Source organism: Diachasmimorpha longicaudata, chromosome 4 (assembly GCF_034640455.1).
Source record: "Diachasmimorpha longicaudata isolate KC_UGA_2023 chromosome 4, iyDiaLong2, whole genome shotgun sequence".
Classification (NCBI taxonomy): domain Eukaryota; kingdom Metazoa; phylum Arthropoda; class Insecta; order Hymenoptera; family Braconidae; genus Diachasmimorpha; species Diachasmimorpha longicaudata.
In genome coordinates, this window is record NC_087228.1 from 6,188,301 (window position 1) to 6,214,283 (window position 25,983).

Below are 25,983 nucleotides of genomic sequence, written 5' to 3' on the forward strand. Positions count from 1 at the left end.
AAGAAATATACTTGATCCACGTGTATCAGGACCGGTGCGTGACCGAAAATAGGGTCAGATCAAAATTAGTAAACAGCTATTTTCTACGAGCAATTATTTTTTCAACAAATATGACCGCGTTTTAAAAATCATGCGACCTATTTGAATGTATAAAAAATCATTTAACTCCGACTATTGAAATTCGCAGCGAGTGGTGAAATTATAACAGTTGAATTCAATGTCTGGATCGCCCGGTGATAATGTTCGATATTCTCGATCTCGATAATTGGAAACGTCAAGGGCCAATTCATCCATGAATTGATGGTGAAAATATTAATAATTCATTAAAAAATACCCGTACATATTCATCTACTTCTGCATAAATGTTTTTTCTATGCATTTAATTAACAAATAAGTTTCATCATCTCAACGTTATTAACATGCATTGATTATTTATTTGAAACGTGATCCCTAGATTTAGGTAGTGATCTGCTGAGTGTTACTGTTAGAAAAATGAATTGTTACCTTTTTGTTGACATTACCAGATCAGTAACTCTCCTCTTTCACAATTTTACTTTCCATTCTCAACGTTTCACTAATCGATAATAAAAATAAATAGTGGATAACGCTGCACTGCGTCATGAATGAAAATATGAATGATAAGTGATAACGAGCACTTATTCCTGACACTTGGAGCACTTGCATTCACATCGAGGAAATGAGTAATTCAATTAGTTTAAACTATAAATTTATTTTGCAGAATCCTAACTGTTGTACAGTGGACTTCCGACATTTTCGAGGGCCAGGACTGTAGAGAGTCGCACGTGGCCACGAGATACTCGCGGTGGCATGTGAAGGGGTTGTCGCAGTGTTCGACTTGGTGACCCCCTCGACGCCGACGCCAGCCGTCGTCACGTGGAGAAGAGGGTGGCGTGCATGGGGTTGGAGGTCGAGGTAGGGGTAAAAGCGAGGATATTGGTTAGCCACCCTTAGATCAACAATAGCGGTAGGTGGTCTCGCCTGTCTCGGTTAGTTTGTTGCTGATAATGATGATGGTGATAGTCATGAAGGCCCTGATGCATTTGATGATCCCATTTGGTTTTATTGAATTGAATTAGAGTAATTGAATCAGCAATTATAATCGGTCAATAGATTATAACTTAAACCCGTGATATTGGAATCTCTCACTGATTGAGCTCTTTTTATTTACCAAAAGAAATATTCTAGGATGAGAGAATGTTCTAGTTTCGTAAAATTAACGGTGACCCAGCTTCTGAATGAATAATTATGGGCTATTCATCATTAGCTTTAATTTCCTATCCAAATTGTGGAGCGCCAGAAGAAAAAAAGACATCAATTGTTGATTTAGGACAGAAATAGTATTGGGCTTTTTCAATCCTTATTCCACTAGGGTCAGCAGGGTCATGAAACATGATCGAAAATCAATGAGCCCAGTGGCAACAAACTGCGTAAGATAGGGCTATATATGTACATGCGCGATGACTCAGCCATGATAATTCGGAGGCCGTTAATGGCTCGACCTCCTCCACCTTACAGCAAGTTGCGTGATTATTGTGTGAAGGAGTAGAACCGCCTCGTAAAAATTATAGCCCGCCCCCAAGGGGGTAGACCATTTCTCTCGCTTCTCTTTTTATTATGAAAAAATCATATATTTCGTGATTCTAACAGAGAAATTTATTTTATATTAGGGGTCACGGTGCGTGAAATACAGTGAAAGACATTTGGACTGGTGAAATAAAATTATGTGCTACCTTCGACGATACTTACTGTGTAGGGGTGGCTGGGTCAGTCGCCTCGGTGGTGGAATGAGGCTTGAGAACCCTCCAACCGATCCAGGCTGACCGACAGGCGGACTCTTAGCTCAACTGAATTACCATAAGGCTGCACGCGACGTCCAGGAAGACGATAAGAGAATAAGGTAGTTTGGTTTTCTTTCGGGTTTTCCATTTGTATGAGGCTGATTCCAGTCTAGAAGTAACCTTTTTTAATCTTTATAGATCGGCAAATGAATCAGGTCAATGTATAATGAAAGTTGGAAGAAATGTGAAAGAACAAAGGAATATCATTTCAGAGTTTCTTCACATATAAGACGTGTATACATGGGGGGTATATAAGAGTTGTTGGAACTATCTGAACTGAAATACGCCTATTTCAGTTGAATTCTTAGATTTCTAATGGCAATGCCACAAGATAAGAAATCAGTCTTATCGAATCCGCTATTTTTTTACATACGACTTGATAAGTTAATCTTTTAATCCGATTTAATTAATGGATCGAACCATTTTCATTTACTTCGTATGGACTCTCATTACTTAACAAATTGTCCATTCATTCTATTGGATAAGAAGACTGGTTCAACCCAGTACTATTGCACCAAGACCATCTTGCCCTTTTATTTGTTATTTTTTATGAATTTTCCAATTTTTAGTTTACAAAAAAATTTCACCTGCTAGTCCCTTATTCAAATTCCCTTTCGTAACAAAATATGAATAGATGGCAGCATTGAATGGCCAATTAACTACTTTACCGATGCATCAATCGACACGAGATGGCAGTGCTGAGAAAGTCCCGGTGTCATCCATTAGGTGCAATTTGAAATTCGAGGGAAACGGTTACCCGAAAACCACCCGGTGTGTCCCTGTGGTGTCGATGGATAGTTTCCAACGGTGTTCACAAAGTGATTCATTCAGCCCTCGCAATACCCCAACAGACCCATTTTGAGACATTTCTCCGTTGAAATCATGTTATTCACTAATACCCTGATCACATTGTAGTAAGGGAAGCGTCCTGTGAGTGATTTTTACAAGTGAAATTGAATTAAACTCCGGGATTAGAGGAAAGTCTCGATACTTGAGGAAGCGTACTCAACGACGCTTGTCAGTGTTTTTGCATACCTCTGAATGGAGTAATTTTCTATTGGATTTTGGTGTTTTTTTCGTCTATTCGTAACCATGACCACGTCACTCTCCATTATGGCAACACACGATGAGCTCGTGAGGTGCACAAATGTTCTTGTTAATGGGGCTTGTGAAGAAGGTTAGTACATCCAAACATTTTTCAAATATATATCCTAAATTGTTGATATAACTAAAAAACCAAAACATAATTTGGGTGATGAGAAGAAGGCACAAATTCTATAATTATACTTTTCTTTTCATCTAGAGTTCCTGCAATTTGCAATAAATCAGGAAGAAATGCGACAAAAATGGTTAGCATCAGTTCAAGAGTGCCAACGGCTCCATACAGCCCTGGAGAAGGCCCACCATGAGTCCGCAGACCTAGACAGAAAACTCAGTCATGCACGGAGACTCTTGGACGAGGAAAAACGGCGTCGACGATTAGCAGAGGACCAACGGAATTCACTCGTGAGTTACTATATCATTGAATAATTAATAATTTAGAATAAATAACTTGATGAAACTGTATGTATTAAATTTCTTCAGGAGAGGCAGATTGCTCTGGCTCGTGATCTCCTATTCAATGACGGGGGAAGAAATTTGAACGATGAGACTCGGGAAAAATTACAATTCCTTAATAATACGACGTTGAATGGACGATACAGCCATCCCCATCTAAGGGACCTTCAAAATGACAAGTGAGTGTAATTAAATTGCTTGAACGATCCAGAAATTCAGGTTCAAAGAGACCTTTTGAGTATATTGAATATTTCAGTATCGTTTCTATATCAATGAACATTGTCTACTTCCTAGACTCAACACAATCGCGGAGCTGGACTCCACCGGTTCTCTTCTAAGCGACCTCAGCTGTTTCTCAAAATCAGAGGATGACTTGGACGCCTCAGCTCTTCTCAGCCAGAACCAGAAGAAACGTGAATGGAAAGAGCACCGGCCTAGTGGTGAATATTCTACGAAAAAACGTCGGAGTACACTTCAAAAAGTTGCTGATCTGAACAATTCAGATCGAATAATAGCTACTACAACAGTAGTAATGCCAAAAGAAGGGGCCATAACGGCTTCCTCAGTTATCGAAGCCCTTCCTGCAGATGAGAACACGGACCCCAAATCTCCTTCGGGGAACTCTCGCAAACGTCGCAAAAGTTCAGAACGTCCACGTCCCAAAAAAGATTCGTGCGAGGTTCCCTACCCCAAACCCTCAGCGCCAATGGCAGAAAACCTCACATCAGGTCAGACATCAATGAATTTAATGAAATTAATACTTCCAACATGGTTTTTATTACTGCGGATTTTGATTAATAATATTTATATATTCATTCTTGAAATAAGTTATTATCGCTACTTTTTCAGGTTCAGAGTCAGAGGGAATTTTTAAGCCTAGTCCCAACATCGGAGGCTACACCTTCCACACAAAAATCCTTCGAACCCACAATTTCGTTGGAAAATCAGTCTTGAAGCCAGAGACATGCTCTCCCTGTGGAAAGAGAATTCGTTTCGGAAGAATAGCCCTTAAATGCAAGGACTGTAGAGCTGCCACTCATGCTGAATGCAAAGATCTGCTGCCCTTGCCATGTGTGCCAGCAGGAAATACCCCAACTCTTCGAGGTGCTACAGGAACCATCGCTGACTACACCCCAATGACAGCCCCAATGGTGCCATCTCTAGTAGTTCACTGCATCAATGAGATAGAATTACGAGGAATGAGTGAGCAAGGATTATACAGAATAAGTGGTGGTTCTTCAGACGTTAAATGTCTGAAGGAGAAGTTTCTGAAGGGCAAGGGGGCTCCATGTCTATCAGACGTGGATATCTCGACAATTTGTTCAACATTGAAAGACTTCCTGAGATCCCTGAGAGAGCCCTTGATTACAGTTGGACTTCTAGGGGACTTTGTTCATGCCACTCAGATAGTAGACAAACAGGATGCTGATGCTGCTCTCTATCAAGCCATCTCAGAGCTTCCACAACCGAATCGGGACACCCTAGCTTTTCTCGTTCTTCATTTACAGAGAGTGTCTAGTAGTCCAGAGTGCAAAATGCCTATCAGTAATCTCGCTAAGGTCTTTGGCCCGACATTGGTTGGGTACAGCAGTCAGGAGCCAACAGCCACTTGTATGCTCAGCGAAACTGAGAACCAGGCTGCCATTGTCGAGAGCCTCCTCAAGATTCCTTCAGACTACTGGGCTAATTTCGTTAATCCTGAGATTATCAATGATGTAGGGACACCGAAGATGGGAGAACTGAGGCACACACCGTCAACAGAATCCCTCCTGAAACGAACGACATCCAGGGGCTTCTTCAATACTCCCCTGGGGTCTAGTAGATCGTTCTTAAGGAAAAATAAGAAGTACTTTGCTACCCCTCCTCTTCGGAGTGGCATCTAGAGGTGATTTCCATTCTAATTTAATATATTTGGAGATACGTTAACTTGGTAGTGGTGATAATATACACTTGCTGATCAGATATTGCTTTTTAAGACAAACACTCTAATCAATTCACCGATTTTTTTGGAATTAATATTTAAGTTCAGCACAAGCGCGGAGAAGAAGGAAGGGGGGTGAATTTTAGAGAAATGTAAATTGTTTGTAAAATGTATTAATGATTCGAGTGGATACTTAATAAAAGCTCTAATTTTTATACAACAATTATGAAGTTGATTGGATTAATAAAAATAGAGGACTTTTAATTTCGTCCTCAATATTTTAATAGTAAAATTGGATGGGAGGTAGGGGCATTATATGAAATCATAAAAAAATTTTGAACACGTTTCTGAGCCTTTGCAGTAAGATGGCGCCGCTTTGTCAACTACCTTTCTTCAAAAGGACCTCAGGTGTTACAGGAGCCAGAGATAACCGGCCCTATATTTTTTATTTGGTAGAAACCATCAGCGAATGCCTACCTGTTCCATATTTTGCTTACTAGTAAATGGAAAAGTCTTTTAATTTATGCGTTTCGACTTTTCGTTTACGAATGAAAGAAAAGGCACTATTGAGCACTGGTGGAACAATAAACCTTATTTAAAGAAGAAACTGAGCAACAGAGCGTCAATGCATCCTGTTCCAGTCTCACTGGAAAGGAGTTTTTCCTGTGAAAATATTTATGTTGTTACATGTATAGAAAACCTTGGTTATACGTGTCTAAAATTTTCTAGCACCCAGGAAAACTTTGCTCTTCTCCAGTAGAAAGGAAAAAATGTCTACACACGTGTAAGAATCGACATATATTTCTAGCAATCCAGATGGGACTGGCTTGAATCATGAAAACTTGCACACTGTTGCCAAGGGGAAGAGGGAATTCAAGTAAAGTTGGCAAAACTAGGGGTGTAACCCGGGAGAATTTCTGTTTATGGTTACAGAGAGGATATTCTTCTGGGTAAGGCTCACCTGAGCATTGGCGGTATAGTTCCTTTGAATTTCAATGCTGCGACAGTACTTGGAGGAAGGTGAGAACCACATGCCCACCCCTCGAGACTCGCTGGGGGTGGAAGATTGATACTTCAAAGGTAACAGCAATGATTGAGCATACATACAAAGAAACAATATATTGCACTGGTATCATCCACTGCTGTTGCTTTCTTTTCCTCCACACATTCAATATTCATTTTTCCCAATGCATTTATTTACAAAAATCAATATAATCCATGTTCAGAAAACAATTTTTGTCAGGGGCATCTAAATTTTATGTTTATGTAAAAGTACGAAAGGGCCTTGGAACCAAATTTGGAAAAGTATCAAAGGGGCTAAATTTATGAACCACTCCACAATTAAAATATGAATTTTTCTCGAAGTCAACTATTTTACATTTACTCGGATAGTAATGAAATCAATTGAATAATTTGAAGGTGAATATTTAAAGCAATTAAACAATGTTAATTGCGGCCACGAATTTTGACAAAAAAGGTACCCATATCACCCCAGCTCGCCATGCATTCCATAAAAAATTCGATATTTTTCTCTCAGCGTACGAAAAATGAAACAGAGACCTAATCGCACGTGTTCGTCGTAGTGTTTATATTTTGGTTGGAGCCTTTGTGCGTTACAAAGGGTAGACCGCTACATAGCAAAAGGGGGGATGGAGGGAGTGAGTTGGTATCCTTACGCTGTTTTGCCGGTCAACCGAAGTTGAGGGAACTCTTGTTGGCTTTCTTCATTTTACATTCGATAGGTTTTAGTTCGTATTACTACGTCGTTGAGAGCACATCAGTATTAGCTAATTCCTCAGTACAATTATCGAGTGTTCACGTCGCTTTGTTGACGTTTTTTCGAAGGAAAATACCGAGAATGAAGAGGAGCTTGCGAGGACGAGGGAGAGAACTGAAGGTGACGACAAATGACGATCGACAGTGAGTACTCACTCGATTTGGGGAATCCGGTGGAGTAATTAATATCCTCCCGAATGGGGGGTTCTTTGGGTCGAGTGCCCCCAGAGGTATCTTCAGTTATTAGAATCAAAAAATAGAATCGAAGAGTTCACCGCCATTTTATTTGCCATAGCATTGTACATTTATGTTAAATAATATTTATTTATGGCGATTGAGAGAATTTTCATTATTGTTGAGTGGTGGTTGCTCGTCATGAGGAAGCCGATGAGAGAGGTTGTGCCTGGTGGAATGGAAAGTTATAAATTTTTGAAGAATATGCAGTGACAATTCCATTGATATTTATGTTTCTATTTGTTGCCGGTAGATTAAAATGGCCGCCGATGTCGCCTCATTTTTTTTTGCAAATGGCATGTTTATTATCACGAGTTATTATTATTCCACATTCGGTGAGTTATTTTTTTATTTGTGTGTTGCCTCGTGAGGGAGGATTGAGGAATTAGAGGAATTGAGTGATTACGGTGGGATTCCCATGTTTTCTATGCTGTTATTTGTTGAGTGGTAATTACTAATTACTCTATTCAATATCTGACTTGATGTTTCTTTGTTTGACGAATATTGTAGTTGGGTTGATGAATTTGGAGGCTACTGTACCTGGTGAATGGGGATTTTGAAGTTTGTGGGAGGCAAAGTGACGATGTTATAATTATCTTGAGTGATTTTGATATTCCATTATGGAGAAATGTCCATTAAGGATTAATGTTATTTTGTGAAGGGATAATAGCCTCAGTAATAAGGGTAATTGCGATGTTTTAATTGGTGGGTATTGATTGGGGAAGGAGAATGGTGTGACTTTCGAAGAGATCGGATTCTCCGAAAGCCATATTCATTTTCCGGAATTACTGGAATGGAGGATTTTGTGGGTTTAGATACACGGAGTAATGAGCATTACAGGTTTTATGGTTCTTTGTTTAGGTTGGAGAGCCAGACACTGTACCAATGCAGAGCCTGCTCCTATGAGAGCGAAAGAAGGTTTAATGTTCAACGTCATGAAAGACGCATTCACGACAAAACAATCACACGGGTGTGTTGTGGTGAGTCTTTTCATAATAAAAATAGGGGCTTTTCAACTATCAGTTGAGATCAATATAAAATAGTACATTTCATGCCCGAGGCGAAGGCGAAGATGCCCACCACGATTTACCATCAATTTACTACTCCCTCCAAATTTTTATTAAAAGATCATCGCTTATGTCAGCCAATAGGGTTGAAAAGGAAACATAAAAATCCTTATATGTCCCTAAAATTGAACGAGGCATGAAAATTTAATAAAATGCAAAATACATGAAAAAAAACGTATGCTGCTCAGCAATCAAGATTAGGGAATTTGAAGCACTCGTTGAGTGATCGTATGACTGCTATTTCACTTTGAAAAGACCCTGCAGTGTCTATGTATAGTACACAATCGATCTGATTTCGTAAAGCAAATACTCATGCCCCGTGAGCGTCTTGGGTGTCCTTTCTGGTTGTACCAGAGATCGTAGTAAAGATTACATATGTTTGTTTCAACGACTCGTATCGTAAACCAATATAAGTATCAAGAAGCTTCCCCCCACCCACATTGCTCATTTGTGGTGAAGAAGAGTAGAACAGGAGGAAGACTACCTCTTGTTTAAAGTTATTTAAAACTAGTTGAAGCGTATAATTTTTGCTAATTATCTCGACAATAAGAATATACCACTTTACAAGTATCTTTAATGAACCGGCTTCTTGATCAAATATTTTTTTGGAATTTTTTTTTGCTTTCAAATGGAAGCCAGGTAAACCTACAAATACCTCTTCATTTTCGAAAATCATTAGGACATGAGCCTCTTCGTATATTCGTGCTTTCAATCAACTCAATTGTACTCCCGGATGTTGGTTTGAATTCCAATTTAAAAGAGTGGCAAGATCATTAAGGCGGTTATATATATATATATATATAAGTTCATCAGTAAGTGCAATTACCTTCTTTTTTTCATGGTTCCCCGTAATTCCTTAGTCATATTCCCAACAAATAAATTTCCCCTCTAATTCTCACTATGTTCCCTCCCACAAAGGTTTAAAGATGACGACAAAGGGTGACTGGTACAACCACTGTGCATCTTCTCACCCAAAGAAACGACCAACTGGCATCCTGACTCCGCCAAAATATAAAATCCATGGCCATACCCATAGGTCCAGCTGCAAAATCATCAGATCTGAATTCATCGAAACTAGTTCTGACTGGTCGCAATCGAGCACGATATTTCAATTATCACCCGTGGTGCGCAGACACTCTACCAGAATTAGTCAGCAGACACTTCAGAAGATTCAGCAGCAATTGGAGTCATCAGATGATGAGGACGACTCGATAGAGGTATCTGAGAAGCTCGACACCATGTACTCTGGTAATGAGTTACCAGAACAAAATAAATCACATGTGCACGAGATTCCTTACCTTGAATCCCAATTAAATATCTCTGATCCACTGGAGTTGGATGCCTTGATCCGTCAGGTGCCCTTAAATACTGTAGAAGAACCCGAGGAAAACTTTCTTCAGAGCCTTGAGAACCCTGAGAACGTCGCTGGGGATTTTATTTTCAATCAGGGGATCGACGGTGTTGGAAACATCACAGAGGAGTTCAGGGATAATCACATGGCTGTAGTCCTCCAGGAGGTAAATGAAAATGTCATCTACAATGACTATTATGTGTCTTCAAGTGTGTCTTCAATGTCATTGTTCCTTTCGAATGGTGGACATTCTCAGGAAACAGACAGTAACTCCAATCACATCCTAGGAGGTGATAAGGAAAATCAATTGCCACCGAAAAAGATGATTCTCAAGAAATTCCTGGGGGGTACAAAAATGAATAAGAGCGAGGATAAAGAGAATGCACCTCCTGGGTGTCGAGAATTTGTGAATGAGACAGTGAATATGGAAGTTAGAGGGGAGAGACAGGTATACTTTCCCTGGAATGAGCTTACACAGATGCAGAGGCATTTTCTTGATTCCATAGACTTCGAACGATATAAATTATAAGAACTTGAATTCAAGTTCCACCGGAAATCGATTTTTTCGAGTCATTTGCATGTTTTTTTTATAAGAGGTCGTGCTTAAAGTATGTGTTAAACGACTAGTTTTTTACGGATAATAATGAGTACAAATAATCGAGCTATTATATTTTTTTGATACACTGAAGACAAGTCGAACTTGACATTTGAAAACAGCTGTTGACAGCTGTTTTTGGGGTGACAAAAATAAATAAATACTACTTTATGATCTATTGTATGTTGTTCTAGTGATAGTGGTGGAATGAGCAGTTTATGAGGAATAAATATTAACACAATCGGGAGCTTTCACGATATTACATCATGTATAATTTCTCCGATTGCTCACTTATTTCTCAATATTCATTCAAAAGATGTTTTGAAAGTTTCCAACTTTTTATAAATACATTTTAAATTGTTGACAATCTCAGTGAAAAAACAATCACATGGTTTTCATGATTAAAGAAGTAAATGAAGAGAAAAATCCGATAATATTCAGAAGAAAGTACACTTAGGCTTTAATCAAAATATCCGATGATTCTCGTTTAAATAATACAATAATCATGTTGATAAAATTTATATACCGAAAATTATTCATGCAGGGATATCAAATAGTGTCACAATGCCACGAAAATTGTCGCATTGAATGCGCTAATACTCAGGTGCATTTACATGGGAATGAACGTGGGTCCATAGAATGAGTTATTAATTATGTCAACACCCTCTAGCCTTCGAAGACAATGCTTCATAATCGTCGCAATGCGGTATAACGTTATATCAGGGAACATATTCATATACCTGGTGTTGCCGCAATTTCCAGACATTCAAGTTAAAAATTGACCCTGAGTTTTTCAATTTTCTTCCTCACCGATGAATGTGACACCTGACAATCTGCGGGTGCCTATTCAAACTCCAATTATTTAAGATAAATTTGTTTACAGTAGTCATGTAATTGAGCAATGAAAGATCATAATTTGTCAATCAATATCCTGGTATCAGTTTTATTCATTAATAAATTATTTGGGGGCGACGAAGTAGTGTATCTCAATGAACAGAGTGGACACGCCTTGTTTGTGATCCACCCTGTGAGCACGAAGCTCTAACGCATTCAGTTTGTATCAGACTAGATACTAGAGTTACTGTATGTTCTCGGCATTGAACAATGCTGTGTGGATTCACCCACCATACGGCATTGTTCAAACCCTGTGTTCTCATCATTGTTCTACCCTCTCAAGCACATCAGCCTTCAAAGGCTCTTTCCATCCCCTCTCACCACGTTATTTCTCATGATTCACAGGAGGGACGTTCGATGTTTCATCGATATTTGGGCACATCGGTAATTTTTAATCGATATTTCTCAGTCCCAAATATCGAAGATATCGATATTTTCCCTCTGCCTCTCCCCTCACCACTTCAATATCGATGTTCAATTATTTCTTTATAATGGATGAAGTCGCTCTTTAGGAAGGGTTGGGCAGATTGGAACGTTTGTCCGCATTGCATAAATGGGAAATATGGGAAATTGAAGTGGATTCATAGCTAGTCTATTTCCCTCCACTCTGCAATGTCACCCAATTTATTTTTGGAGAAATTCATAAAAACAAATGGGACAAATCCTCCGCAGAATCAAAATGAAGACAAATTTTTTTTTCCAGCAAATAATCTTTGTGAATCGATTTTTGTAATACAGATATTTTATGCCACGATAGATCGGCGAATAAATGTTACCCGAAACGATTTTATCGATTGGAAAAATTTGCAAGATATAATTACTAAGGTTTAAATTTACCGCCCTATAGTGATATCATTCTGACGTCATTAACGGCCTCATAGCATGTACCGTTTTTCGCAGTGAATGCTCCTTCCCGATACATTTATTCAACGTGCACAAGACGATTACTAAACGGTTATGTAATTTATACGTAAATTTTTTCACGGTGTACCGTGTCACCCCCAATATTAGCATTTAGCGCAATCTCATTTCGCCGATTTTGCCATAGAAGTGATGCCAAGATTAAAGAAATCTCATGAGCGAAAGAGGGCCAGATAAAGCCGGGCGAGAAAGGGAAACGGGAGGAATGCGAGTCCGATACAGTGTAGCGAGTGCCGATGCGCTTGCGCAAACGTGTACATGTCGCTGCTCTGCTAATGGCTCCCCGTGGCGCAGTGGGGGAAGAGATGCGCGATTGGATATTGGAGGGAGGGTGGGGAAAGAGTTGTGTGCCGGTGGTATAGCTGGTATCCGCGAGACGTTAGCGTCAGTAGCAAGTTTAGCGCGGTATAGTGAACATCTGTTGCCGCTCGTGAAAGCAGTTTAAGCCGGTCGCTCCGTGTAACAACGCGGTTCCGTGTTGTTAATTCTCTCCCGGTGCGCGGAACAATTCGTGTAAACAGACGCGTTATTTTAATTATATTCACACGTTATTCGAGTGTTTTTCGTTATTGTGAGTTATTTTATCGGTGATACGATGCGACTGTGATTTTTTTTGTCACGTTTAATTAGTGATTTTATTTGTTTGTTTATGTTGAAAGCCACAAGGTGCGTGCTTCAGTGTGAAAACGTGAGCTATTTCAAGTTTGGAGTCTCTTTTTTTTTTAAGTTATTTTTCACGGCTGCTGAACAACTCTTTTACGGCTGCATCGACTTGTACTCGAGGTTAGTTTATACTTTTTAGTCCATTTTCGATTAATGGGCTTATGGAATATGGGTTGTAATCTTTATTTACTCGGTGATAAAGTCTTGACTCGTACTATTGCGAGATACAGGAGTGATGGCAGGGTTCAATGTGTAGGGTTGGTGGCATTTGGTAAATTGTGGGCTTTGAGGGGATGCTTAATGTGGCCGTGAATCAGGTACACAGGTTAGTGTGTGCTTCGCGTTGATTGCGAGGGACTCGCGTGTCCTTGATATCGGGTTCAATGAAAAATAACAAGTTATTGGTGGGTTTTTCTAGTGGGTAAACATTACGGAATAATGAATTTCCTTGAATCGATAATATTTTTTGATGAATGGTAGAGCTGGGAGAAATTCAAACGATTGTTATTAAATTTTTTTTATTCACTCTGGGAGTGTTAAATTATTGATTCATGAAGGAAAATTGGATGATGAGGTGAAGCACGACAAGATGTGGTATAATAGTATGAGCTAGAGGTTAACGGCACTCGGGATTTGTACAGGAATTATAAAATTGCTGGTTCACCTATGACTATTAATTTTTATTTGTAAAATCACTTCAGGAGATCCATCATTACACTCATGGATAAAAAATTTTGTCGGACTTTTCCGGGTACATTTACAGAATTTTTATTGTCCAACAGTTGCGTTGAAATTGTAGAATACATTGGCATTGAAAATTGATAATTTATTTTTATTTTTTTTGTAATGTGAAGAGAAAATTGGAAATATATCTTCAATAATTTTTCACACTCTCTGGGGTAATTGAAAATTCGGGAAATTTCAACGGGATCGTAAATCGTAAATTAATGAAAATGAGAGGAAAAATAATAGCGAATATTCATTTTTCACCTGGGATTGTCCCACTTGTGTATTGTCAATACTTAATGAACCTGCGTGTATGTAAAATCCATTGCGAGCATTTGTGAATTATTTTAGTCTTGACGGTCGTTTGAAAAATTATACCAAACAACTATGCAATCCGGTTCGCGCATTAACCATTGGTATAGGTCATTTTATAACCTGTGCTTGGTAGAGAGTGGTCGGAGGTAACGACCTTTACCAGTCTATAGAACGTATTAATTCTACAAGTTCATCGGCACCTCATCATCCTTTGGTTTATGCTACTCCACTTCACAGCGAAGCGTGGATAATTTTTAATTCACTGTTTATCGCTCGACACTTTTACCTGTTGTTTACGACTCCTTTCAATGAAATATAAAGGATATTCCTTCGTTCTCTTCTTTACAACCGACAATTTTATACTTTGCTAGTTAAATTCACTTCGGAGAAGTGAATTTTTTAATGGACAAATTCAAACTTTGGAATTTCATATTCATAAAATTGTTTTGTGATTAATTCAAGCGGTGCAGATGTCTTTTTACGAGAGAATATCCAAACAGGCAGTGCTGTAATTAAAATATCTGGATTTAATTTAATTTACGGAGTCGTTGAACCTTATTTTCTTTTGTACTGTCAAAAGACCCTCGGCTTCCTTTGAGGACGCAATTACTGTTCCTATTACATTGTTACAATCGTGTAGTGTCACTCAATGACATGTAATTATTTATATTGATGAGGAAAATGGGGGGAATTATTTATTTTGACGAGATACTGATTTAATTAGTAGCAAACAATTGATGAAGAAATTCCAATCCAACAGAAGAATAAATAAAAAAAAGATGAAAGAATATTAGTATAAATTAGAGGGTATACCCCCTGGCATCTGAAATTTATTCCGTGCATTTCATTCCATAGTCGTCTTTCATATTTTTTTTTTTTATTATTTTCCCTCCGACATCTTCACTCCCTCGCATGCTCGTGCTTTCTTGCTGTCTGGGATTTTTCTCCCTCTCAATATTTTTTTGTCTCATCCCCAGTCTCGTCACTTTTCTTCACTCTTCAGGAGTTTAGTTCCTCAACGTTTCCTCACTCCTCTCTATCTCTTCTCTTCTTTTGTTGTGGTTGTTGTCACCCTTTTTCCACAAAAAATTCAGCTGTGAGAATAACGAAGGTTGCGTTGTAGTTTGACGAGACTATCCCTTCAAGGGAAACAACTGGCTTTCTTCTTCTCCCTCTCTGCTCCATTTTCATCAAATCACGTTTTTTTTTTACGTTTCTTTTTCTCCTTTCTATGAGTTTTTTTTTTCTCTGTAGATGGGTGAGGTGGTTTAAATACGTCGCTCTAGTTTGTTCTAATGGGCCTCTGATACCAGCTGGTACGAAAACTGGGTTGGATGGAAGTTTCACGACAATTCCACGCCAACGGAAAGGACGTCGAACGAGTTTCAATGAATTTTGCCAAGTTACCTTTAAATTACAAACCTCTTCCATGGGCGGCAATCGGCTGATATCGTAGAATGGGAGGGGGGCGGTTGAGGGTGGTGGGGGATTTACCTTTTTAACCGATTGAAACACTCCCGACTCCCCACAATTTTTTATCACTCGTTATTGAAATGAAAAAAATTAGGAACATCATGTTTTTCAACTATTTTTCAATCTGATATATTTTTTAAATGTCATATTTCGATGTTAAGAATATTAATTCTGTATCTGATTTGGTTTTTACGTATCTTCCTTGTTTTGTTCTTTAACACCTTAAAAGGAATATATTGCATATGGTATGCAAATATCGAACTGCAGTGCCTTTTCGAAAGTCTCTTTCGTTAAAAATGAATTTATTCTCATCAATATTTACAAAAATTTCGGTGCACTGCTTCGAAACAGAATCAAAGATTTTGGATAGTATAGGCCATATACTTGTGAATATTGCGCACAATGGTAGATTTATCATGCGCCGGGTGCGCATTTTAACCTACATCAGTTAATATATTTATAGTCCGTTGGATGTGAATTTAACTTTTAAATGACTCCCTCGACGCCTCCCAACATACCGTTGTATGTCCACCTGTAAACGCATTTATTCCATTCCTTTCATTCTCTCTCTCTCACTCACTCTCACAGATATTCTATGACCCGTCAAAAAGATTCGATACACCCGACGTCCTTTTTTGGAGAGTCTGTTGTTCCGGTATTTCTTTGTTTTTCGATTCAATCGGTGGTATGTATACTCGGTAATGGTTACTACTTTCAAATGAAAAATCCATCATTCATTCCAATGCACCTCAAATCAATATTCGATTATTCAACTATCGACTAGCGGAACTATTCTGGGAGAGTTTAGGGTTTGGTATTTTTTTTTTGTTCTTTGTATATTTTTCATCGAATATTCATATAAATATTTGATTTGGAGGAATACCTTTATTTCATGCAATTTTTTCACATCACTGTCTACTGAGAATGGTAATAATTTCAGTAATTGACCTTCTGGTATATTCGTCGCAATATTTACGGTTTGAATTGAAATATTTCGCCGATAAATATTTATGTGAAAAGAGCACCTGGGAAATTGCTTATCCAGGCGTACATTTGATTTGTTTCCACTCAGATTAAATGTACGTCATAATTAGGAATGAATAAATGTTTGATTTGGTTAAGTAAACAACGCCTCGGTTAGATATAATAAATTCTATATAATTGGAATATTTTTATTGATATAAACAGACAATTTCCAAGTAAACCGATGAATTTAATTTAAACGTAATTTTAAACCTTCAATAATATACTTAAATTATTTTCATGATGATATTGAATAAATGAATAAGAGCTTTCAACAATTTATTGAATAGTTTGATGATTCTCTCAACAATTTGAATTGTAGTTTCGCCTGAATGAGTACAAATATTAACGACATGCTTGAATTGGTCCCATTGGGAATCAATGCATCGTCCATCCAATGACTGAGTTCTCTGAATGTTGGGCATTAAAATTGCATGTAGTACTTGGATAGTGCACTGTATAGGTTATAATACTTAACGGTGAATCACGGGGAGTCGGTTGAGAGAGTATTGTACGGAGATCCCATTGCACATATCGCGAGACTCCGAACAAACATGTGGTTAAACCGGTTGCCTTCTCCAAGTGGCCTCTCTCATTTTGGTATTCCTTGACTGTACTCGTCCGTCTGTTGCTCTGTGCAAGAAAAAAAAAAATTTTATCTTGGATCGAGAGTATTGGTTGTTGGAATTGTGGATATTGCTTTTCAGTCGAGAGTTGTTGGTGTTGGTGGGACTGTTGAAGAGCTTTGTGTAGTATCAATGGAAAAAAAAATGACAGAATTTTAGATAGAATTACCGTGTTAGAAAAAAGTTCTCTTGGTAAAATATATGAGGTATTCCGTGTCCAATCGACAAGTCGTTGACCTTGACCCCGTCAACCATTAACTGCGATTTTTTTTTTGGAGTAACGGTACGTGGAAGATGATCTCCAGAATTTTATTAGATTTTTTTATCCAATCCCCTGCGGAGATGTGATTTTTAAAACTTTTTTTTCTTGATTTTATGTAAAAAAAAAATCTCGTTCGGAATTTTGGTCGTTGATTGGTATCGATTTTATTAAAAATTTTTTTCCTTTTCATTTTACAATCTCTGCTGGCAGTGGATAACGTAATAATTGTAGTATCGATCATCCTCTTTTGTAAATTCTTATATCAACCCCGCACCACAACATCTCTGATTTGTTCACCCCCAAAAAATAGCAAGACCAGAACTTTCGTACCAGTGAACAAACGAAACTCTGTAACTCGTCTATTTGTTGAACCATTGTTAAATGTATTAGTACTCCGACAATGGAGGTCCCAACAAACACAGCTACAATACCACTCTCGATAACTTTTGCTGAATAAAAAAGCATTCAGGTGGCCTGACGTTTGTGTTTGAGTACGCCTTGTTATGAATGCCCATGATTACTCATTGAAAAAAACTTTTTCTCCATTTTTTTTTTTGACAACAAAAATTCACGAGGTTTCCGTTCAAAGCGGAGAAAATGCTTTCTGTTATCTTTTGTTACCGGGTATACGATTAAGCACGAGAATTCACTGGTATGTTATACACGTGGATAAGTTGACACACGAGTCGAGCACGAATTTCTATTTACCGACGGTACACCGCAACTTTGAATGTACTTGTGAGACTAGGCCATGTCGTAATGGATGAGATACAAAGAGAAGTATTTATTCGATGATATGTTCATCGCAGAAATTTTTACTTTTTATATCTCAGACACTGTTCAATATATTGTTTGAGAGGTTCGAGTGGATCACGTGATCAAAAATCGTCGTCATATATCAATTGTTGAAATAATGGTTTCATTAGAATCGAACCTAGTTATCGGTCTACGGAGACGATAAACGATGTGTGGTAATTGCGGTTGGCAACTATCGGTTTTTAAATAGTTCCAACAAAAATTAAAAAAAAAAATCAAAATTTTCTGGAATTTAGAACGTGAATTGAGACAACTAAACACTTGTTTGTTTTGTGTGTGAAATTCAAGCACATGTTTCTGCTGTGTAGAGTTATTTACACATTTCTGGAAAAACATCATATGTCGACGTGTCATATCAACCGGAATCGCTTCAAAGTAACATAAAAAAATCATTTTCAAAGTTACATTTCGATAGCAAGGGAAAGTTTCAACAAATCAACATAAGCGATGACTGATAATCATCGACCATTCTCTAATCGACGAATTCATTTAATTCCCCTTGAGTATGATGAATTATCGAATACCCTGAGGTGTTGCCTACAGGTGAAGTTTGAGTGAGTCAATCGTTTATGGCGTTGAGCACATTAGTATCGATTACCATTAAATGGAATTGGGACAGTCGGGTGTTACCGTTTAAACGCTTTTCTTTGCCACATAATGACTCATTGTTGTTTTTATTGCAATGACATTGTTGTCTGTTATGAAAACTTTCAAGTAAAAACTTGTCAAAGAAAGTCAAGTCCGTAATATGTATCAGAACTTTGGGAATATCGAGACAGGATGAGAGTCATTTTCTCTTATATGACAGACTATTTACTTCGGAATTTGTTATTTAGGTGTCATATAAGGATTATGAGTAGAAAATTCAGCATGTGTTAATCGTATAATCCTTAATAAATCTATCAATATTGAATAAACTAAACAAACATCGACAACTATGGCATCTCGTTATCATACTTCCTAGTGATTTATAAAGTAAATAAAAAAAAAAATACCAACGATTTATGCAGTTCATCGTTCAATGTTGACAAAATCAATTTTGGTTCAATGCATTCAGTGTGGGTGGGTAGGGCGGGGTTGGGGTGAAGGGGAAGTATACTTTTTATGTTTGTTTCGACTATGACATAAAAAAAAATCATGCGACGCAGCATCGACGGGTTTATCGTCCTCTCCACTTGGAGAGAGATGCGCGGTGTGGAGGGATAGTGAAGAGATAAATCTATGACATTTTTATTTTTTATTTTTTTTATTTTTTCGTTACCGATTAAAATACGCGACAGTCTGGAACACAATGCGGAATTCCGACGATCCGCCCCATGAGCAATATCGCCAACCTATTGGTTGAAGTTATACGGGGTTATGGGTTATTGGTGATTTCCTATTTTGACTTTACGATTTTGTTGAACGAGCCAACAATTCACGTTGGATCATGAGGTATCGTGTGGGAGGAGTTGATGATTGAATTTATAGTACGCAAGTTATGATGGTTTTTATACTTATTTTTGAATTTTTTTTTGCAATATGATACCAGATAAACTAATATATCGTGTGATATTTCAGTGATTTGCACTGAAATATCACACGATGACTATATTTTTTGGTTTTTTTATTCGCTCGTTGTAGAATCGTAATTCGTAAATACTTTCTAATGGTGTTTAATTTTATATAGTTTGATTGTAAACAAAAATTGTCATAAATCGTTGTATTGATCAGGCAATTTCACTGCTCTGTGATTTCGATCAGTTGTGGGTACAAATCACAAGACAATGGCAAAACCACAGTGACGTAGAATCGAGGGATGGGGGGGGGGAGGCTGAACCCATTGTATCAACGTATTGAATAATTGCCTATAGGAGTGTGTTTGGACATTGTCTGAAAGTGCCCTTCAAGTCTCTGATCAAGTGTGTGTAACAGTGTGTAGCTTGAAAAAAAAAAGTCTCGTTTGTTGTCCTAAAGACAGCCATGTATGTGTCTATTTCACCTGTATCCCCCACAGCCGGTGTACGACGTTTGATCGATGAATGCCAAACTCACCCCAACAGTTTTGTATCAAACATCTCATCCTCCAGTTTATCCCTCTCATCCCACCCCATTTGCCGGCACAAAATCGGTCACATACTGCCATAGGAACACCATACAGTATTTCATGGTAAATTAATGACTGTTATTTCATGAAAAATCAACCCAACATTCTTTCAAATGATTCAGAATTTCATTCGTTTACTGGTAAATGATGTAACATTATTTATCATAAAAAATCATCTCTTTTATTAAAAGTTCTCACTCTGTATTTCAACCAAAACCAATAACTTGAGTATTTTTTCATTCTCTCAAATATCCCGGAGATAATTTTCCACTCAGTAAATTAAATTTTTTTTTAATATTCACCTCGTCGACGAGCTTTTCCATTCGAGGGAGTGGGGGGGGGGGGGAAATCACAATAATGAACATAGTTGAGATACACCAACTCAAGTGTATCAGGAAAAAAGTGTAGAAAGGATGAGCTTCTGCAGTTCTCTAGATACCAGAGACAGAGGAAATGAGAGAGAGAGAAAGAACGAAAGAGGCGCGTGGTTACGAATTCACAATGGCATTGTGCACCAATCTCTCACCTCTATATAACTTACTTCCCTTTTATCCTGGTCACATTTTTTATCCGTGCTTTCTTTTCTACCTCTGTGTTTCTCCACTCATCTCACTTTCTTCATTTTTTTTTTTCTTTTCTTTTATTCTGTTTTACTGGTTCACTCGCGTATCTACTCACAACCACCTCCCCACTACCCGTTCCACCATTAATGGCTTCCGTTTCTGGTGTCTCAATCTCGCACTCTCATTCTCTTCACCATCTAGAGGGCTTTGTCTATTATCATTTGCCGACTCATTGGCGGTGAAGTTTATCCTGATTCTATATTAACACTTGTCATTTTTATTTCATAGTGAGTAACAATTTCTGGGATTTATTTCGCAGTTGATGAAGCACTCGTTTGACTTTCACGTGATTATCGGTGTGAAATATGATTTTATGGAAAAGGGGAGTGAAAAGTGGGGGTTATTCGAATATATTCAGTGAGAGAAAAATATCATTTTTCCAATTGAATATTATTATTATTGGGACAAGAATTTAAAGCGAATTTTTCTAGGGAAATTTGGGGAATTTATTTTTCTAAAATAAATGATTCGCAAAATTATATTTTTCTCTCAGTTGTCTTTCGGTTCTAGTTAATTAATATGTTTCGTACGCTAACGAATTCGAGTCACTGAAATAGATCTTGATAACTTCTTCGTTAGTCATCGTCTAATTAGATCAACTTGATCACTCGCAGATTGAAAAGTGATGCGATTTTGTGACGGATTGAGGCAATCACCATTCCGGGGGTTCACTTCCTCTTCTGGTGAAAATATCTCAATGTTAAAACTCCGATGACATCTGAAATACGTTCAATAATTCATTCAATATGATCCGTTCGTTTTTAACTTTTCGGCGACGAAAGAAAATGTAATTATCGTTGAATTTTTTATTCCGTAAAAGCCGTCTCTGACGTCGTAGGTTAGAGTTGTACACACGTCTTCCTTTTCCCTTTCTGTCCTTCAAAATAGAACTTGTGGGAAAGGCTTTTCTTCCGGTGACATATCTGCAATTTATAGACTCTTGGAGGGTGAGGCAGTTGAACCGTGGGGTCAGGGGGAGGGAGGCAGGAAACACGAGGACGATGAGGCCCAGAATCGATAAATTGTTGGTCGTAAAATGTCATGTGAAATAGGTGGACTGAGGGAGCAAGATGAAAACACCGAGTTGTATGGGTTACGACACTGATTTCCCGTATCGCGAAAAATGACTGACATGATACGACATTTATGCGACTGAGTAAGAAAAGAAAATAAAAATAATTAAGTAAAATTGATTGGGATAATTGTTTTTATCGGTTCCATTTGAAATATTAAAAAGTCCTAGAGTGGGGCGCGAGAAATAAATTTCTTTTGCGAATATTTGATCAATGAATCATTTGGATCAATCAGAGACTTTTACAGAATTTTTTTTTTCTTCTCAGCGTTGGCGAACTTCATGAAAATTCAACGGAAGGTAATTGTTCTTATGGCAATCCGCTTACTTTCTCCACTCGTTCAAGATTTCCCCCATGTTCCACTTTTTATTTTCGATTCAAGATATACCTTTTTGTTGAAGATACGATCTAACATTAATACTGATGGGACGATTTAAAAACTGTAGTTAAAAAGTTTATCAAACACAGTGGGATTAAATAAGAGAGTCAGCTGGGGGAATATTCTTGATGCAGGTATTGCCTAACTTTGTGCGTTAAACATCGATATCACGATGTTCGCGCATGAACGGAGAAGAGTATCATAACATTCAGCGTTTACTTTCAAATGCTGGTCTTATGATAATGCTTTTAGTTGATGGTTGAAATTCAAAAGGGATTGAAATGCTTGAAAGTACAAAAGAAGTATTTTGTAATCTGACTTGAAGCTTCTCATTCAGGTTGAAAGCACTCAGGACATATTGAATACAGGTCTTGGGAACCTGATGTTGGTATTAAAAATTGGGTGTTAATAATCATCAATTGGTCGCGAGAGTTGATTAATTAATAACAAATTGACTCGGTCACTTTCTGGGTGAATGCATTAGGTTTTAGCAGCACATCATATTTAATTTTAGGTACGGTAACCACCTGAAAGCTAACTATGCCATTAATCATGACCATCAAAGCCTCAGACCTGATCCTAATAAATTTTTAATTCTTCGATAATTCGTAGGAGTTCTTGTAATGTACAGGCGACATGGTGTCATGCTTAGATCTCTAGTAGGGGTTAATTAACAATCATAAAAGCAGGTGAATAATTCTCTGACCTCCAGTGACAATGTCGTAGACAGGTAGAGCTGTACTGGGATGAACGTACCCTAGGGCCACGTGCATCAGCAAGTTTTATGCATGTCCCAAACGAGGAAGTAATGGTGAAACTGAATGACATTGCCATTTAGGTCTCATCCCCTGCGGTTGAATTCTTGTGCTATTTCAAACCAGTGATTAAACTTCATATTTTATGGCTCGCAAATGTTGAAATTACATTGTCGTCAGGTGGTTGAGAGTACCAGAACAACGATGGATTTTCAATTGGCCTCATTCTAACATCTACAATGGCTTTAGAATAGTGTTAGAGGATTCAAATAATTTTAGGTGGCAAAGTCAATTATGTAATGCTACAGAGTCGAAGGGTTTATTCAGAATGGGAACATGGAAAATCGATTTCTCGACGTTTTTTCCTAGTTACATTTACGAGAACAGTGTCAGGAGGGGGTCAGTTCAAATGTCTCATCCAAACAGTCGATCGAATGGTCATCAAATTTTATGGATCTTCAATGGAATCACCTTGTGTCGTATCACCGATGCTCATTATTGTTGAAGTTGGATAGTTTAGACACATTTAGACGTAAATGTGCCATGTTTTCGGAGACAATAATCTTGTCATTCTCGAGGATTGGAAATCGAAAATGTCGGGTGCATCAGTTGTCTTCGAATTTCTGGAGTTATAAATTTTAATGATTTTATGGTACATGGTAGAGGTCATTCGATCAGAATGTGGTTGGTCCTTTCGTAGATGTAATTCTGAGTGATTCTCCAATCAATTAATTGGATTAATGACTGGGACATTAATACGAGTATTGAAGCCGTAAAAATCGGATTAGCAAGAATTTTTTATTCCCTGAAAGCAATCGGTGTCGATTGATCATGAAATCTATCATGGCTTTGGGTGAGCTGAATAGGAAGACCTAAACTTTACCAATCGAACTTTGAACTTTCCTGATGAGGAAGACTATCCTACGGTAGATTACTCTCCAATCATGTCCATTCTTCGTTTTTTATTTCTATTTAGGGTCGAAGTGTCTTCATAATTTACACTGCACGAAATCCTTTCATCTCGATCCAATTTATTCATAGATTTTCCAAAAATCTTGTAGACGATATTACTGGCTTATCGTAAATTAACACAATGTTATTTCTGCGCGTTCACGTAATTATTGAAGATCGCAAATAGAAATTTGATGTTTCCCCTTGTGGAGTATTTAATGAGATCATCAACCTTTGGAAGATTGTCTCTTGCTTCTGGGTTTAAAAATAAAGTGAGGAGATATGGTTTGTTAATTTTCGCTTGAGAAACGACAAAGATATTTTTTTAGAATAGAAATTCAGGTTAATTCGATTTGCCAATAGTGATTTCTGTGATAGTTGACGTGGGTTTATACACACACACACACACACACACGCATATATATATTCACATATATATTTATATTTATATTCACTCCGTCATTAACAAAATTTATACCAGAGATTATCATTTTTGTGAATAGAAAGCATATGACTTTGAGAGTTACCTCGATTCTAATGCCCTGGGAATTTTCTCAATAAATTATTCTTTACATTTCTTTGTTTACTTTACTAACAAAAGAAGGAAAAGAGGTGTTCGTAAATAGTTGGCTGATGTTTGCCGACTGGGAAATAACTTACTGAATATTTGATTGAGAAAGTCTCTCTAACAGATAAGAATTGAAAATGATCCAGGTGTTGGAAATAAGTGGATTGTATAGTACACATCACCTGAGTCACTATTGTTGTAATAAAATTTCAAAATGTAAAAACAGAGGGGACCAATGAAACCATAAATTTCGATCTTATAAACTCTTCGCTGTTTGAATTGGATTGCGAGTGGAAAGCATTGAAGTACGATCATTCAATTTCAATTCACGTTACGTTCAATGCTGCGCAAGGAGGAAATGAAATTTCAAGTATCGGCGTAAAAATATATTGTTGTATGCAGATATCGAATTCCATTTGTGAATTTTTATTTTTCTGCTTACACTTCCAAAAAAAATAGAACAATTCTGTTTTAAAACAAATGTGACGACATTAATTTATGAATTCCATTAGAAAATTGATGGAAATAATGGGAAATTAATGGAAATTTAGTGGGATAAAATTAATGACTGATATTCCGTACAAATAATGACTCATAAAAATCATCAAGGACATACTGTTAATTTATTGACGAAAATTGAGAATACCCCAAAAATTGTTGGTCTGAATAATAGAAAATTTTCACCATAATATCATTAACAAAATCAGAGCGGCAAATCGAATTGCTTTCTTCAAATCCGCTTACTTCAACAGCTCTTACAAATTTATTTTTAATTGCTCTAAAACATCCACGAGTTGGTTAATTATTCCAACGAATGCTACCAACTCTAAACACGCTATTACCGTTGGGTTAAGACCAGGGGAAAAGAAATAGAATGAAAAAAAAAAAAGTAGTTGGAGAAAAATAAAATACAGAAAAGTGAAAAAAAAAAAAAATCGCACAAGCCCCGTTAATTATTCCCAAGGCTGGCTCCAGGAAAACTCATATCGTCCCAACACTTATTTCACCGCGGGAAAAAGTCTCAGTGTGTCGCCGTTGGCTGTATCCCGAGCTGGTGCACCAACGATACGTATACACTTACCCAGAGGCCACTTATCGAGTTTAATTTCGTGCAATCGTATTTCCGTTTGGTATACGAGAAAAGTGGTTGGGTTTTCGTACACATCTGGTACACTTTGTCGACGTCACTGAGCGCCAGTGTTACTTCCACTAGTCAGAATGGCAATATTTCTCGTATTTTAATTTCTGAATGGAAATATTGCAATTGTTAGTTCTTTCCATTTTCTAATTTCGCTTAGAAACGACGGAAAACGATCCTAAACCTAAAAAAAATGATTAAAAATAGTTATTTTCTTCTGAAAATTAATAACCACTATTTTCTAAACCAGAATTGCCCTATAAATTCATCTGGATTATTTCATGCGCATAATTAATTAATAGTGACTGCCCTAAATTTTTAGAGTAGAATC

The 25,983-nt window shown here is 37.5% G+C and overlaps 3 protein-coding genes across 6 annotated transcripts in view; all 3 read left to right on the forward strand.

Annotated features, from left to right (window-relative positions):
- Positions 1-739: 739 nt before the first annotated feature.
- LOC135161255 (rac GTPase-activating protein 1-like) lies at positions 740-5,561 on the forward strand. 2 transcript variants are annotated; one of them, XM_064118673.1, is made up of 7 exons: positions 740-933; positions 1,689-1,918; positions 1,998-3,036; positions 3,163-3,365; positions 3,444-3,595; positions 3,711-4,144; positions 4,266-5,561. In XM_064118673.1, the coding sequence occupies exons 3-7, from the start codon at positions 2,952-2,954 to the stop codon at positions 5,297-5,299; spliced, it is 1,908 nt and encodes a 635-aa protein (XP_063974743.1). In that variant the 5' UTR covers positions 740-933; positions 1,689-1,918; positions 1,998-2,951; the 3' UTR covers positions 5,300-5,561. The 2 variants fall into 2 exon arrangements, with proteins under 2 accessions (XP_063974743.1, XP_063974745.1); XM_064118675.1 differs by having other exon boundaries at positions 745-933; positions 2,494-3,036.
- Positions 5,562-6,906: 1,345 nt separating this feature from the next.
- LOC135161337 (uncharacterized) lies at positions 6,907-11,332 on the forward strand. Of its 2 annotated transcripts, none has more exons than XM_064118814.1 (3): positions 6,907-7,257; positions 8,209-8,327; positions 9,333-11,332. In XM_064118814.1, the coding sequence occupies exons 1-3, from the start codon at positions 7,196-7,198 to the stop codon at positions 10,292-10,294; spliced, it is 1,143 nt and encodes a 380-aa protein (XP_063974884.1). In that variant the 5' UTR covers positions 6,907-7,195; the 3' UTR covers positions 10,295-11,332. The 2 variants fall into 2 exon arrangements, with proteins under 2 accessions (XP_063974884.1, XP_063974882.1); XM_064118812.1 differs by lacking the exon at positions 6,907-7,257 and adding an exon at positions 7,312-7,794.
- A 1,220-nt stretch (positions 11,333-12,552) lies between these two features.
- The window catches only part of LOC135161084 (putative polypeptide N-acetylgalactosaminyltransferase 9), a 90,087-nt gene continuing 76,656 nt past the window's right edge, over positions 12,553-25,983 (forward strand). Inside the window, exon 1 of one of the 2 annotated variants that reach the window (XM_064118357.1) lies at positions 12,553-12,958. The gene's annotated coding sequence lies outside the window, so the exon portion shown is untranslated. The remainder of the gene's footprint in view (positions 12,959-25,983) is intronic. The other variant, XM_064118355.1, reaches the window with a different exon arrangement.

Coding starts and splice junctions, on each gene's coding strand:
- LOC135161255 (XM_064118673.1), top strand. CDS start 2,952: ATGACCACGTCACTCTCCATTATGGCAACACACGATGAGCTCGTGAGG. Junction 3,037..3,162: donor TAATGGGGCTTGTGAAGAAG/GTTAGTACATCC, acceptor CTTTTCATCTAG/AGTTCCTGCAATTTGCAATA. Junction 4,145..4,265: donor GGCAGAAAACCTCACATCAG/GTCAGACATCAA, acceptor CTACTTTTTCAG/GTTCAGAGTCAGAGGGAATT.
- LOC135161337 (XM_064118814.1), top strand. CDS start 7,196: ATGAAGAGGAGCTTGCGAGGACGAGGGAGAGAACTGAAGGTGACGACA. Junction 7,258..8,208: donor ACGACAAATGACGATCGACA/GTGAGTACTCAC, acceptor TTCTTTGTTTAG/GTTGGAGAGCCAGACACTGT. Junction 8,328..9,332: donor AATCACACGGGTGTGTTGTG/GTGAGTCTTTTC, acceptor CCTCCCACAAAG/GTTTAAAGATGACGACAAAG.